The sequence below is a fragment of the Acomys russatus genome, chromosome 26, assembly GCF_903995435.1.
Source record: "Acomys russatus chromosome 26, mAcoRus1.1, whole genome shotgun sequence".
In the NCBI taxonomy this organism is placed as follows: Eukaryota; Metazoa; Chordata; class Mammalia; order Rodentia; family Muridae; genus Acomys; species Acomys russatus.
The window spans coordinates 38,262,392-38,279,260 of record NC_067162.1 but is presented as its reverse complement, the minus strand read 5'-3'; the positions used below and the strand labels follow the sequence as shown (position 1 = coordinate 38,279,260).

General features: G+C 42.3%; 1 protein-coding gene across 2 annotated transcripts in view; it reads left to right on the top strand.

The window, feature by feature from the left end:
- The window catches only part of Adamts18 (ADAM metallopeptidase with thrombospondin type 1 motif 18), a 140,511-nt gene that overhangs the window by 66,117 nt on the left and 57,525 nt on the right, over positions 1 to 16,869 (top strand). The window contains exons 3-9 of one of the 2 annotated variants that reach the window (XM_051168899.1): positions 453 to 735; positions 2,825 to 3,018; positions 3,274 to 3,357; positions 4,968 to 5,127; positions 7,041 to 7,146; positions 10,758 to 10,895; positions 13,777 to 13,930. In XM_051168899.1, the coding sequence (XP_051024856.1) occupies positions 453 to 735; positions 2,825 to 3,018; positions 3,274 to 3,357; positions 4,968 to 5,127; positions 7,041 to 7,146; positions 10,758 to 10,895; positions 13,777 to 13,930 (1,119 nt within the window). Of the gene's footprint in view, positions 1 to 452; positions 740 to 2,824; positions 3,019 to 3,273; positions 3,358 to 4,967; positions 5,128 to 7,040; positions 7,147 to 10,757; positions 10,896 to 13,776; positions 13,931 to 16,869 lie in introns of both variants that reach the window. The other variant, XM_051168898.1, reaches the window with a different exon arrangement.

The following is a 16,869-nucleotide window of genomic DNA, read 5'->3' as shown; positions in this document are numbered from 1 at the left end:
AATACATTTAAAAAATACAATTGATTGGTTACCCATGGTTAACATTGGTTTAGGAGATGAGTGCCAGCCTACTTAGTCTTTTATTGCCCCCTTTGTAAAAATGGAGTCATAGCAGCAGCATGTAATAGTGCAGATAAAAATGACATGGCAGGGCCAATAAGATGGCTTGGCAGGTACTGGTGCTTGCCACCAAGCCTGATGACATGCGTTCAATCCCAGGGACCTATGTGGCAGAAAATTGCCTACTATAAACTGTCCTCCGACATCCACATACACTAGTGCCCGCGTGCACACACACACACACACACGTAATTTTAAAAAGCATTTTAATATGAGGCATTTTGCACGGTGCTAGCCACAGGAAGTAATCAGTGCAAAGACACCATGAGTCAACCCAGGAAAAGGTCAACGCATGGAGTCATGAGTGTGCTCTTTGTGTTTGGCTTTTTTAGTCAGGTCTGATAAGGACCCGAGACAATGAATTCCTCATCTCACCGCTACCTCAGCTGCTGGCCCAGGAACACAACTACAGCTCGCCTGCAGGCCACCATCCTCACGTCCTGTACAAAAGGACAGCAGAGAAGAGGGTCCAGCGGTACCAAGACTACCCTGGCTCCCACCGGACTTACCCTGATCACTCCCCAAGTCACACTCCCCCTGCCTCCCAGAGCCAAGAGACAGAGTACCGCCATCGAAGGTGGCAAAAGCAACATTTTTGTGGACGACGCAAGAAATGTATGTAAGGAGACTTTCCTTGTCCTGTTCTCAAGAGGGCCTCGACGGGTAGTCTTGGGGGCAGCTGGGTTCCCTGACATGGTAGGTCAGCGAGGCTGCACTAAGGTCGATCCCAAATGCTTCCTTGCAGAAGGACTGGTGGACCCCGTGCTGACGAACGGCTCTCCTAGCCTTTTAGACCTTTTAAGCATCTCCCAGTTTTAGCCAAAGGTCTCAGTCCCATCTTAGTTTCTGTCATCTTGGGAAGAGTGCCCAGCTTTCTATGGTAAAAATTAAAAAAAAAAAAAAAAATCAGAGATAAAGTCACAGGTGAACGTTCCTTCTAGAGACCCAAAGAAGAGACATCCCAGGATACATCTCAGGAAGAATGTTAGCTCCCAAAAGGAAGCTGGCAGTGAGCAGAGAAACTCTTGAGTATGCTCTATAAGCCAGTGGTGGATGCCTATAATACCAGTGCTCAGAGGGAGGAAGAGGGAGAATTATGAGGTCTAAGCTAGCTTGACCTGTATAATGATCCCATTTCAACAGAAGACATTGTTCTTCCTCCCCCCCCACCCCCACTGCTGGGATCAAGCCCAGGACCTTACATATGCTCAGTAAAGCTCTGAGCCAGCCAGCCTGCGTTTCCATTCTCTTTTGCTCTTTGTCTAGACCAGCAAAGTCCAGTAGATAAGAACAGAATGTAAGTTTACATTTTCAAACAACTGTGTTCAAAACTAGTCTCAGGAAGATAGAGGGATGTCATGTCGCCTTGTAATCCCTTGGGGAACTGAAGGCAAGAGAAGCAGCAATTCGAAGCCATCCTTGGCTATGTAAGGAATTCAAGCCCAGTCTGGGCTGCATAAAGTTCTGCCATTAAAAAAAAAATCAAAAGTAGGTGCTGCAGAAATGGCTCAGTACAATGGGCCACTTGCTGCACAGGTATGAAAACCTGGGTTCAGGCTCGTGGCACCCACGTAAGTTGTCAGGTTCCCTACCTGACAAATACCGAGTAATCTCTGGGTGGAAGGTGGAATGGGGGGGGGGTCCACTGAGAAAACATATGGGAACTAGACTAGCTGAACTCACAAGTTCTGGGTTCAACTAAGAGACCCTGTTTCCATGTGTAAGATGGAGATATGGCCACTGTCAACCTCTGGCTTCTACATGCATGTTAACACACATGCACAAACGTGGTACACAAACACACCACACACTCATTCCTAACACCTGTTAACAAAAACCCAAAATAATAAAAGTTTAAAGACAAATTGCTTTTCAGTAGCATTTAATCTAACTCGGAACACACAAATACTATCATCTCAAATTAAAAACTATATAACAAACTGTCAACGAGGGATTGCGTTTCCTCTTTCATATTATATTCTAGAAAGGTTCTTAATTTACTCATGACTCAGTGTCAATTCCAGTAACAAAAATTTCCATTGGAAGTACTTAGTTTGTATGTAGATTTCCTAAGATTTAATGCTGAAAAGGTAGATTTTTAGATACTCCATTGTTTCAGATATGTTTATATTTTTCAGGGACCAAGTTAAATATTTAATTTTTTTTATGTGATAAAGAGTTTGATCCTTATGTTCCCCAGCCACGCTTCACTAACTTGGTAGCCACAGATGACAACCCGATCCCACATAGACATGTGAGGAGTCCTCACACAACTAGGAGCTGGCACAGTTGCTTATATAAGATAGAGTTTCTGCCATTCCTATTGGCTATTGTTATTACAGAGTCAATGTATTCCATTGAAGCATAAAAATGAGATTTTTCTCCTCTCTTCATTGACATTTGCTGACCTGTCTTGTCTGCCAGCTAAAATTATACCTTGTTTTCTTTTATTTATCACTGAGATTTGTTTTTTTTAACATATTTCTGGATCTACCAGTCTATCTACCTGTCTACCAGCCCAGCCATTCATGCATCTAAGCATCTGTTGAATAAATCTCAGGTGCAGAGACGCAGGGCAGATGACAGCAGTGCCACACCCAGTGCCACCCCCCGTCCCCGTCCCCCATTTTCCCATCTCTGTCAGCCTGGGCCACCCACATTTCTTCTGCTGATCTTCCTTTCAAATGTTCTCTGTCTGCCGCAGATGCCCCCAAGCCTCCTGCAGAGGACACGTATCTACGCTTTGATGAATATGGGGGCACAGGGCGGCCCAGAAGATCAGCTGGAAAGTCACAGAAGGGTCTCAACGTGGAAACCCTTGTAGTGGCAGATGCAAAGATGGTAGAAAAACATGGAAAAGATGATGTCACCAGATACATTCTCACAGTCATGAACATGGTAAGGACCATTGTGAGGTTCCTACCCTCTCGAATCCCCCAAGACAAGATGTAGGATTCCTTGTGTGTGTGTGGGGGGGGGACAGTATGCACTTAGCAACATTTGGTTTTAATTTGAATCTTGAGAAAAATCACTCTTGCTGAAACCTGCATCCATTAAAATTGAAGCCTACACCCTTATCAATGATTCTGATTGATTCTCTCCATGCACAATTGTGTCTTTAAAAGATTTATGTTGTTTGAATTATCCCACCAGGTTTCTAGCTTGTTCAAAGATGGGACCATTGGAAGTGATATAAACATTGTGGTTGTGAGCCTAATTCTTCTGGAAGAAGAGCCTGTAAGTGGCAAATTTTACTTATTTATTCATTTGCTCTGCTGGATGGGATGCATTTATTGAAAAGCTACTTAAACTAATGCAGGAAATGGTCATTTGAATCTCCTATTTGAAAGTATGGCAACCATACTTTAATAATAATGATATGCAATCCAGTCATTGAGCCAAATCATCACAAAACAATCCTTTATAAGGTAATCTAGATAATATATCCATAAATATTTCAACAGTTGTATATAAATATTATATGTATATATATAACATAAAATTCTCAGCATACAAAGTATAAATACTCTATAAATACATCATCCTCATGATGAAGGTGAATTTGATCATCAGTTTTAGGGTTAGTTGGACTGTACAGCTCAGATATGCTGACTAATACAAAGGTGGATACATAAGCATATTTTGAGAATGCTTGTAGTAAACCTATGGTCTCCCAAGTGCCAATTTAGGACTAACAAAGAATAAACAAGGGGGTCTTAAAGCGCCTTGAATTGATTAGGGTGAGCTGCACGACACAGGAATTGGGCAAATTGCAAAAACAGAACATATAATAATGTGTTAAATTGTACAGTACTCCCTCTCTGTGGTGTTTTGATCTGTACGCTGTATTTTCCTCCTATGATCTCACCAATCAGGCAGACAATTTTTTTTAAGCCCCTGAGGCTTTCACTCTTCAACTCTAACCCCAGTAAAGCACGTGAAAAGCAGAAAGGCAGAGACAAGAAAAAGACAATGGATCTAATTGCCCAGGTGTGTAGAGTTGCAGAGGTTTGACCTTTGTGATGTTACCCTGGAATTTTAGAAAGATGTTGTGTGTGTTGTTTGGGGAACACTTGGGCTTTGGTGTGCCACTCACACACTGCTCAAAGACAGTAAAACCTGCAACACCCTGATTCACTGACAAGATCGTCGTCAAAAATATTTGGCTTGACCCAACTCATTGGCTTAAGCCTAATAAAACATTTTGATAAATGATAGTTTTTGTCTTCTCTGCTTCAATTTAATGTATGTGTGTTTTGCCTGCATGGATAGATACACATCACAGCTGTGCCTGGTTACCCACAGAGGCAAGCAGAGTGTGTTGGATCCTCCAGAGTTGTCATATCATGCTAGGAATTGAACATGGGTCCTCTGGAAAAGCAGCCAGGGCTTTTAACCTTTGGTTCATCTCTCCAGCCCTAATCTCTTAACTTTTTAGGGCCTAGTAAATGGTTCTCCATTCAGTAAACTTACATTTGTATTATTGATTGCTTGAAGCCTTTTAAGTACCAAACTTCACAGAGAACTAAAGTATGGATGCTTTATATTCTATTGAAGAAACTATTGAACTTCAATAGGAATAAATTTACCAAGAATTTAACAGTTTTTATATATTTGGAACATACATATTGAAAATTCAAGTTTCCTTTATAATTTATATTAACCAAAATTTGATTTGTTTTATTTTTATTTATTTTTTTTTTTTAGCATTTGTCTCAGTGGCCTTTTTGTACTGATATTTTCCCCTAAAACATGACGTTTCTGCATTTGCCTCCACAGCCACAATGATTCAACTTTCTCCACTCTGGCAAAATCAACGCACTTTAATCTCTGCACCTTTCCCATAGGGAGGCTTGCTCATCAATCACCATGCAGACCAGTCTCTAAATAGCTTCTGCCAGTGGCAATCTGCCCTCGTGGGAAAGAATGGCAAGAGGCACGACCACGCCATCCTCCTCACAGGATTTGACATTTGCTCCTGGAAGAACGAGCCATGTGACACACTAGGTATGGCACACCCAGATCTCGCATGCACACCTGCTAGCTGGAAGGGCAGCGTGAAAACTTTCTGATGGACAGGTGGCCCCTTGAGTCCCATCAAAGTGACCTGATAGACTCAAGTGTCTCTCACTGTCCATGACACATTCTGAAGACCGTGTCATTGGATAACAGTGTTTCTGTGTGTGGCTATCATAGAGTCTGTGATGGCTGTAACATCACTAGACACTATTTTCCCCTGAGAGCACTGTTGTGTAAACACCCCACTGTTGCATGAACTCATTATGTGGCACATGACCATATTTAAGTCTTTAAATTTGGGAATAGCTTCCTTGTTGTATGCTGAATATGTTCTACTTTATGGAATTCGTTGTGGTATGGAGTCTGTATACCAAGAAATGAGTATTTTTTTATTGCCCCAATTGACGAGTAGTGAAGTGAAGAGAGATCATTTGGCTGTGCATGTTTTTAGTCATTTTATAAGCATGATGACTACAGAACTGGGAAGCTGGAGGAAAACTATGGGATGGCCTCACACCTCACTCTGTCACTGATTATTAGTGTCTTTTTTAGCCAGGTCCTTGACTTGGAGGGACTCCATTCTCACCCCCCCCCTTTTTTTCATTTTGGTACAAGGCACCCAATATATGGCTTGCTGTATTTCCAAGCAGATTGAATTGCTCACAGTAGGGCGTGAACCTTCAGTTTGCGGCAAATTGGCTTACTCAGAGCAAGGTCTGCAAACGTTTGCAGTAGAGGGTTCTACGGTAAATATGCTCTGCTCTGCAGAGTGGCAACTGCTCGCAGCAGCTATGTTAGCGAGAAACCAGTCATAGACGGTGCATAAACCAATGAGGGAAGCTCTGTCTAATGAAGTTACACTGAGAAGACAGCCGCAGACAAAAGTATAAACAAAGGCTTGAAAAAACGGCAAGCACGCCACCAGCAATCTGCTCCATAGGTCACTCTCTTTAAGAAGGATGTCGTACGGGCTTAAACATCCACATATGCCTTGTGAGTATCCAAGCCGAGGACTGTGCTGCCCAAAGCAAATTGATTCAACATCCTGAGTCTCCGATTCTAATTTAAAATTTATAAACACACATTCCAAGTACAGTACAATATAGAAAACACCATGTATTAGAAAACACAGGACTTTTAAATATCCAGGCCCTAAAGAGGTGGGACGAGGAGCAAGACAGGAAACAGCCAGCTAGACACCTAGATACCAAATCAGTTTCACTGCGAGTCACATATTAACTAAGTACCTCCCCCCTTATCTGTCATCTCTGTGACCTCTATAACCTAGCCCACAGTCCTGCTTCCTTACCTCTGTCATGTGGCATAAGTAACATATTAGTTAAGTGATGACACATACATCTGCCTGCATATTAGACTTCCCAGAAGATCTCATGGCTCAACATTGAGGTGGGTGCAGCCAGTTCACAAGTATGGTCACCAAACCTCTTTATAATGGACATTGGCTCGCAGAGCTGGAAAGAAAGACATCCATCTACTATAAGGTTGATCATGATAGAACTGAGGGATGATGGGAGTGATTGTATAACTGTGATTGTGGGGAGAATGGGGACACTTGCCAGAGATTGTGAATGGGAGAAAAGTGAATTTGATCTATACATATTACCTGGGCATGTTGAGAGAATGATCAGGACAGAACTGGAAGGTATATCCCACACTTAGATAGCAGAGACACTCCTAAGTTAACATTATACGTCAGTGTAACTGCCATTATATCAATTTCTCCAACTCTAATAATAAACTTAAATAAGTCATACAGACTTCTGTGACAATGAAGACATTTAATACTCTTCTGAAAAAAAATCTTAAATGTACTAATCCACTAAACTATTATCTGTGTATACCCAATTAGTGTTAATACTTGAAATTGATTTTTTCAATAGGATTTGCTCCTATCAGTGGGATGTGCAGTAAGTACCGAAGCTGTACCATCAACGAAGACACAGGACTTGGCCTTGCTTTCACCATTGCACATGAGTCAGGGCACAAGTGAGTGGCTTCTCAATTCACTACTCTCTATGGAAACTGGCTAAGTAATTCTGTGGCCTTTGTTCATTGATTACTATTGATCTAAATCAAATAGATGGGATTTATCTTGTATAAAGCTTTAGATTATGGACTTCAGAAAGGGTTTAGGGGTTGGCAGAAGGTTCAGTTGCTAAGCTGTTTGCCACACGAGCCTAAGGGCATGAGTCTGATCAAAAGAACACACAGGAAGTAAAAGCCAAGTATGGCGGTGCATGCTTGTAACCCAGGTGTGTAAGTTACTACTGTTCTACTGTTGTGAAGAAACACCATGGCCAGCGTGACTTAAAAGCAAAATATTTCAGAGGCTTAGTCCACGGTTTACATGGTAGGGAGAGTGGCAGCAGGCAGGCATAACTGAAAGCTTAGCTTCTGATTGGCAGGCAGGAGCCAGGGAAAGAACAATTCTGGGCCTGGCGTGGGCTTTTGAAACCTCAAAGCCCAGCGGCACACTCCACCAAGGCCACATGTCTTAATCCTTTCCAAATAGTTCCACCAATTTGGGACCAAACATTCAGACATATGAGCTTATGGAGATCATTCTCTTTCAAACCATCACAACCAGCAATATGGAGACAGCTCCGTAACCCTAATGCTAATCCTAGGCCTAATCCTGACCCTGACCCTGACCCTGAACCAGCATCTCTCTGGCAATCTCACTAGACATCCTAATCTACTTGGAAAATTTAGGACAGTGAGAGACACTGCATCAAAGCAAAAAAGTGACCAGTGCCTAAAGAATGCTACACAAGGTTGTCTCCTGACCTCCATCATAGTTGTAAACACACACACACACACACACACACACACACAGGTCAGTAAGGATCAGTCATTGAGGTTTGTATTTTCACATCGCATGTTACATCTTTTAATGTTGCATCATTACATCATTTGCAAATGGAATGCACGTTACTCACCTGATTCTCATCCAGGTCCGTATTTTCTCTTGGGTTTTGCTTTGGTGAAGACACTTGAAGCCCATTCCACTTTCCTCCCTCGTGTAGTAAGCACATTCATTTCCATTGAGTCATATTCTTCCCTTTAGTATGTGGTCACAATCTCTCAGTATTTTTTTCCCTAGCTGGCCTTGAAATTGTCATCCCCCTGCCTCAGCCTTCCAAGTAATGTGATTGTAGGCCTATGCTACCACACCCCGGAATAGCTCATCCTTTGTACAAAACAGAATAATCATGCTAACATATAAACCCAGGCCCCGAGTGCAATGATACACTGAGCTCAGTTTTCGAACTACTGGCTGTGAGGAACTTAACTATTCTTGCTTATAGATAAAAGTTATCTGAACCCCTAATCTAATACTTTAGTTGAGGAAAACAAGACATAGTCTTCAGGAAGAGTGGGAAAGAGGTGTCAAACCTGATAGAAGACTGGGTGTTGGGAGTGGGAGGTAAGTTAATAAGGTTTGTTATGCAAACTTGAGGATTTGAGTTGGACCCTGGGTGTGGGAGTGTGTGCTGCTGGCAGTCTGCAGGCTGAGGGAGACGGAAGCAGAAGTGAGAAAGTCCCCCAGGCTCAGTGGCCAATGAGAAAACAAAGGTGGGTAGTATCTGAGGAGCCATACCAGGGCTGCATATCTGGGTTTCACAAGTATGTGTGTGTGCACATGAGCATCCCTAGGGAACGGAAGTGAAGGACATTCTCAAGATCAGGTGTTGCTATGTGGCCTTTCTGGCATGAAGTTGGTGAAGCAGATAGTTGCTGAGATTTGCGGAGGACTTTCGAAATGAGCAGGAAAAAAAAATAGAATCTTCTGAAAGGCTACTAAATTAAAGTACTTTTGGAAATGCAAAGTTCGAAATTCAAAAGTGAGTTCATATTGAGTTTCCTTTTGCCCCCCCCCCCCCCACCCCCCACTCCACCAAAAAAAAAAAAAAAAAAAAAAAAATTCTAATGAGGCTCCAATTAAGCAGTGCTCCCTTCTGGGACAATCCTTTAATCTCTGTGCATCTCATCGTCCCCTTTGGAATTCTTGCTTTTTAGTCATAGGCTTTAGCGTATTTAGAAAGAACGGCTCCCAAACACATTCCCTCTGCTCCCTGCTTAGGCAGAAAGAAACGAATGAATTTGGCAAAGCTGAGAATGCGGAAATGCTTTTGCCAAATGTCTTTTGAGATTAATAAATATACTTTTGTCAACAGTCACCTCTAAATTCAAGGGAGTCCTTTGATAACGCTCCAATGTACAGCATCCTGCACTTGCTTGATAAATGAGGAGAACTGGCTAGATGGTAGGCATAGCTCACAGCAAAATCTTGCATATGGGTATAGCACCCTCATTTTTTAGAGGCTACCTTCAAAAGATGACTATACAATGATATAACATTACCCTCTCCCCGCCAGGAACCATAACTACTTAAACAAATGTGCTCTTAAGAGGCGGATTTTATTTCTTTAATCATCAGATTAAGAACAATTAAAATTCATACAAATGTCTCTGTGAGCATTGCCTCTCTTGAACGAAAAACACAAAACATGCTCTGTTTTCTGGATATTTTCCAAAGATGGCCATAGAAGCATTTCATACCACTTCCTAAGACAGCATGAGGCAGCATATTTGCTCTGCATACTTGAGATGAGAAATCATTTAGGAACAGGGTTCATGATTCTTAGGTAATTTCAAGTTGGGCATCAGAGTTACAGGCAGCTCTGGGCCACCTGATGGCTTGAGTGCAGAGAACCAAACTTGAGTCTACTGGAAGATCAGGGAATGCTCCTAAACACTGAGCCGCCTTTCCAGCCCACCACGTAATACATTTAAAAGAGATCCATAATGCTTATTTTCTGTAAAGGAATTAATTATTCTAATGGCATAACAAAGAATGGTGCTCAGAAATCATTCACAGTGTTTTGTAACTGGCTGAGCTCTGGGATATCATGTTTTTCTCTCACGCGCTTTCAACAGTTTTCATCATCATTTATAGAGACCTTTATTTTTATGAGGAGATTCAATTTATAATCTAAATCTAGCTAGTCGGCTGATCATCTCTGGAGGGAAGATTTATATGGTGTTAGCTTTGTGAATGATACCAGTAAAGGGTAGCTTCTGAAGCCGAACTTCTGTATCAAAGCTCCAGGATTGGTGATAAGAAATCTTTTAACTTTTAGAAATTAACAATCTAAGCTTTGGGTTACTTAAGAAATCTTTTCACCGTTTATTTACTTATTTGTGTGTGTGTGTGTTAGACTTGTAGGAGTCAGTTCTTTCCTTCCATCATGTGTGTTCCGGAGGACTGAACTCAAGCAGTCAATTTTGGCCACAAGTGTCTTTAAAAGCTGCTGCACTATCTTGCTGGTCTAACCTAAGAAATCTCGACCAAGACTTCCTAGCCTTTCCATACATAGCAGACAAACCATGCTTTGGTTTTGTGGCCAATAAATAACAAAGTCTTTAGCATTCTTCAAGTTTTTTCCCCCGCAGAAATTTTACAGCAATAGCTTATAGAAACTCTTTTTTTTTTTTTTTGTCATTGACTTCTGTCTCCCACCTGTGTCTACTGAGTGTCAGTGCATTTTCTTGGTTCATGGATTCACGGAAGGCAGTCTTCCTTTCCGTTTCAGCTTTGGCATGGTTCACGATGGTGAAGGCAACCCCTGCAGGAAGGCAGAAGGCAACATCATGTCACCCACACTGACTGGAAACAACGGGGTGTTTTCCTGGTCTTCCTGCAGTCGACAGTATCTAAAGAAATTCCTCAGGTAAGATGGATACATTCCGAGGGCTGTGAACAGCTGTGTAGCAGTATTAGGTGGGTGGGAAAACAACTATTCAAGCCAGGCCTGGTGGGGTGGGCTAGTCATTGTGGCTGTTTAGGAGGCTGAGACAAAAGGATAGAAAGGCAATGGTCAACCTGGGCTACAATGTAAGTTCAAGGCCAATCTGGAAAATAAAATAGAAAAAGTAAAAAGAAGGCCTGCAGATGGAGCCCTTCAGCAGAATGCTTGCCTGGCACACCTGAAGTACTAGGCTTAACCTCTAGCAGCACAAAATACCATAGACTCCATAGAAATGTCTCATGGTGTCTCAATGAAGGGAAAGACTAAAAGCTTCCTATTGGGATGACATTGATAATTATAATGATATGGTTGTTGAAAATCTCCTGAGGACATACTGCTGTGCCAGATTCCCTCCACATATTTCCATGCTTGACTGGCAAGTAGGCCCAGTAGGCAACTGCACTTGCTATCAGGTTTGACTGTCTGAACTGCATCCTGGGAAACTCCATGATGGAAAGAGAGAACTGTCTTCTGCAAATTGCCCTCTGCCCTGCACCCTCGTGAAGTAGCAGGCAAATGCTCAGATAGGTGCAAGCATGTATGCACAAGCACACTCAAACAAATTAAAATGTAACTTAAAAAAAAAAGGCAAGGCATGGTGCCACATGCCTTTAATTGCATCACTGAGGAGGCAGAGGCAGGCAGATTGCTGTGAGTTCAAGGCCAGCCTGGTCTACAAAGCGAGTCCAGGACAGCCAGTGTTATACAGAGAAACCTTGTCTCGGAAAAAATAAAAACAAAAATAAATAAATAAAAGAAATATGTATTGTTTTATCCTTTCAGCAATCCTATTTCTATCTCTACTCCAAGGTTTAGGAAATTGAGTCTTTGAGGGGCCAGCCATGTTGCTTAATATACGACAGCTGGTACGCTGCAGGTGCAAGACTCACACTTAGGTCCACGCTGACACTTCGATCTAAAATTCATAACATCTCTCCTTTTCTAACTTCTAGGACTCCTGGATGTATAGCCTTTTTTATTGTGACTATTTTAATCTAACCCACCAGCTTGTAAGACTTAGAAGAGCCCAGTGTTTGGTTTATATTATTAAAAATGAAACCCAGGGCTGGAGAGGTGGCTCAGCATTTGCAAGTGCCCACTGCTCTTACTGAGGACCTGAGTTTGGTTTCTCAACGTCTAATGTGGGGTTGGCTCATAAACGCCTGTCACTCCAGCTCTAGAGGACCTGATGTCCTTTTCTGGCCTCTACCAAGTCCCTGCACACAGAGACATATACACTTAAGTAAAAAAATAGTAGTAAGTCTTCAAAAAAATAACACTTTGCTTAAGGGACACACATGTGTCTACATCCTTTTGGTCTCGGTTGACTCGCATAGACAGTTGGGCTCTGGTTGCTTCCTTTGACCAGATATTAGTGATGTTTCCTGACAAATTGGTGTGCCTGATAGGTTCACACCTATGCGACTGTATATGAGCTGGCAATGTTCACAGAATTATCAAGGTGTATCTGCAAGGAAGATTAAATGTGAGCATATATAGCTAGCTGACTGATGCCCAACACATAGTTAAAAAAAAAAGAAAAAGAAATAGATAACTTGGTAAGTTATCATAAGCCGCATGCTCATATATTTTCATATTAACCTAAGATTCATTGTTTGGGGATTGGCATCATCTTTTTTCCTTCATGTGAGGATGGAATCAATAAATATCACAAATCAAGATTAACTCCACATAGACTACATGTCCATCGTAACATTGCTGCAGTTCAGGGCTTTGGGCAATAATGACAGCAGCAGCAGCAGCAGCATCTGGCACTGCCTTCTCTGCCATGTTACAAATGTTACACACTTCTGTTTGAGCCACATAACAACCCTTATGCGAGCCATAATCTCTAAATAGGTTTACAAGAAGTATTATCACTATGGATGCCTGCTTGATAGTTCTCCCATGTATCTGACTCCAAAATTGCACTTACCATCACCTACTAATTAACCTCTTGGTGATTTTGTCAGTAAACTGGGAATACAATGGTTTTCTTAAAAATATCCTTACCACGTTCTCAATGTGTCTCACTTAGGCACCCTCAGGCAAGCTTTTCTGCCTCATGTCCCTGACTCTAAAGTTTATTATATGAGGTGCTCTTATTTTTTCACACAAGCTCTCTTGTATATGCTCAGGCTTGCCTGGAACATCTCAGGCTGTAGAAAAGGATGACCATAACCTCCGGATACCCCTGTTTTCTAATTCCTGTGTGCTAGGATTTAGGCCTGCAACAGCACACTTGGAACTTCTTGATTCTTTAGCTATACCTTTATTTTTGTTTGTAAAGCTTATTTGAGACAAAATGCATCTTCGTCTCCTATTAGTCCTATTTTCAAAGGGCACAGCGTGACTTAAAACCCCACAAGGACAGATATCCTCCCTGTCTGACCCAGTTTTTACTTTAATTTCTTAAGTTACTGCTTGCCCTACAAGAGGCCCTCAGTTTAAAAAAAAAAAAAAAAAAAGGCCAGTATTGTTGGAGGAGACTGTGGAAGGGGAGATTTTACTTATATTTGCACTTCCATTTTCTACCCAATCTTAACACACATTGGTCAGATGGCCAGAACTTACAGCCCCCTGTAAAACCCTTTATAACTGTATGTATGCATTCCAGCCTTTTAGACAAGACTCACTCTTTGCAATAAAATGTACTTAAAAAGAAAAAGAACTCTAAACACATGCCTGCATCTCTAAGCACTTTTCTATGTTCCTTTACATGGCTGCACTAACAGAGGTACAGTTTTAAACGGAAAGGTCACAGATGAACAGGGCTGTTAATAAGGATGTGTTATCAATGCAGTACACCACAGGCTGGCTGTCTGGTGGATGAGCCCAAGCAAACGGGGCAGTATAAATATCCGGACAAGCTCCCGGGACAGATTTATGACGCCGACACACAGTGTAAGTGGCAATTTGGAGCCAAAGCCAAGCTGTGCAGCCTTGGGGTTATGAAGGTATGTTTCCTTGTGATTTTTAACTTGCATTAAGGATGTGCCATGTGCCTGTGTACCTACCAAAAGAATAAACATTTGGTTTGCCGAGGCCAAAGGTTAGCATCTGGGTTATCTCGAAAATGTCATTTGTTTGGCATGATAATTAAGTGGTAATTTTCCTGTCAATGAATTATCCAGGCTTATCCCCCATAGACCGTGCACGCCTGGTTTGAATACCAGTTGTCTGAGTCCTTGGAAGAAAATTTCCCCCTTTTTACATGCAGGCTTTATTCCTCACAGTAAAGCTGAGAATGATCGCCCCTGCTACCCATGGCTTTTGTTGTCTTTATGTGCATTTAAAGGAATGTGCTAAAAAAAAAAAAAAAAATCACCATTACATCAATAAACACATCATGCTCTTCATAGCGTAAAAAAATGATTACAGCAGGTAACTCTCTCTGACACCAGGATGTTGACTATGTCTTTAATATTCTTAGCATAGTTTTTTGCACTGACTCTTGGAAGCAAGATTACAGCAAAGATAAGTGAGGAAATAGAAACTAGGGTGTGGAAATAAGAGAACCCGCGTTACACTCTGTCAAAGAAATGCACTCCTGACAGCTTTGTAGTCCCAACACCAATGAAACATGCCACGACTTACAAGTTAGTTTATTCCTGGTGTCTAGTGGAAAATACAATATGTAGAAACAGGGACGTCAGTAACGTCTCCTTTTTCTTACTGCTTTCCCACACCTTCTCTCCTCCTCTTCCTCATCCTCCTCCTTCTCCATCGATATCAGCAGCAACACCGCTCCCCTAAGCACTGCCATCGCCACCATCACTCCCAGTACTCTCTGCATGACCCACTGTCCCAGGAAAGGCATTCCACCGAGAGATTTATTGCACTTGACCTCCATCTTCAAAAACACTTTGAAGTAAAAGTTATTGCCCCCCCTTTCACCTACATGCCAGAGAAGGTATCCAGCTTGCCCCCCAAACCACCAAACTTTCAAATGATGAAATCTAAACAAAACAAATCATGTACCTGGAAGTTAAGCCTCCTCTTCTCTTTGTTGGACACCAGGTTTCCTCAGCCTAGCTGCTCGGCAGCCGCTAGTGTGGTATCTCTGTAGTTTTTATGCTTTCTGGTAAGATAGCTCACCTGGGAAATAGTATCTATCAAGGCACAGGTTTGACATGGAGCTATATAAGTTAATGTAATCTAAAAGCATCACTATTAAAGACTAATCCACAGCTACTCTTCATGGCACACAGGCATTACCTTGGTAAATGTTTATGTATGATAGGTTTTCAAAAAATGAGCAACTTTAGAGGTGTTTGAATTTGCCCATTAAACCACAACATGAAGTGGAATAACCCGTTCACTGTGCAGAAAGAAAGCATTTGTCTCCTGAGCAGGCCCTCCCTTCACTTCGTCCCAAGAGCCACTAGCTTTATTGATCATAGATGTGCACACTGTCAGTACAGAGCAAGCACTGACTATGGTTCCCTTTAGAAATACAGAAGGGTTCCTGACTGAGCGGCATTCCACCCGGATCACGCCTGCTCTGTGTCAGGCAGCGAGCTGGTGTCAGTGCCTTGACGGAATCATTTTCTGGTGCCACCTCATATTTTTAAAAGATGGTATCTCAGTTTCAGTCGACCCTGGAAAGCATAGCGAAGGGAAAGGAAAATTCTAAGTGAAAAGGCCTGAAATGATGAACGGCTCGGAGATGTCGGGGTGTCTGGGAGGGAGCTAGGGAGTCTGGGTTAACAGGGACTGTTTAAGATGCCGACGGATGGAGAAGGTGACATTGATTGATGGCTCCCAAGTGTGGACTTGTTTTCCCTGTGAACTAGCTTTCAGTATGTTCCTAATCTTGCTTATAACCTGAGTCATGGCCACACCTCTAATAGTCATACACAGTGTCCTGCTGTGCTGTGACACACACAGACAGATGGACAGGCACATGCGTGCGCTCATGCACGAGCATGCACATGCGCAGGAACACACACACACACTTTTTTTTTTTTTTGCATTTCTCTCCAACACCTTTATTGTGCTGCCATTGCTTTCCCTTTCTACCTTTTCCCTTCAATCTTCATGAGCTTCTCTCCTTCTCATTACTCCTACAATGCAGGTTTCCATGGTAGTTGAAAGCATGCATACAGGACTGGAGGAATGGCTCAGTGGTTAAGAATACTTCCTGCTTCTTCCAGAGGAACCTGAGCTCAATTCCCAAACTTACACGGGGCTCCTTACAACTTCCTGTACTCCAACTCCCAAGTGATCTGGCAACCTCTTCTGGCCTCTGGGAGGACCTCCCCTTCATGCAAACATACATACACACACACACACACACACACACACACACACACACACACACACACACATACACACACATACATACATACATACACACACACAGAGGGATAGGGGACAGAGGCAGACAGACAGAGAAACAGAGACAGAGAGTTTAAAAATGAAAAAAAGCTTGTATGCACACCTGCACATGCTGTGCCTTTAGGAGTTAGGCAGACCTGGAGTTAGAGTCTTATTCCAACTTTGACTGGAATGTTGAACTTCATCTTCCCTTGGCCTGTCTGTCCACATCTATAAGGAATAAGGTCATGGCTCCCTGGATAACTCATGAGGACTGGCCTCCAGGTCCAGCTGCATCCTTCTACATATGAGAGTGTCCTCTTGATCCCTTCCTCCACGCTCAGCATCACAGCCACCAGTGTACTTGACTTTTTCATAGAGATACAAGTGTCAGAGACAATTTTATTTTTTTTACTTGTGCCCACTCTCCCTCTTCTCCCAGCCTAAAATTTCCTTTGCATAGCAGATCTCACTGACCTCTGTTCCTTCCCACAGTGTTTGTATGGTCAGTTTGAGCACTGTAACACAAGTCCTAAAGCAAAGCTGCATACAGAGACAAAGAAGTTGCTTTAGGGGA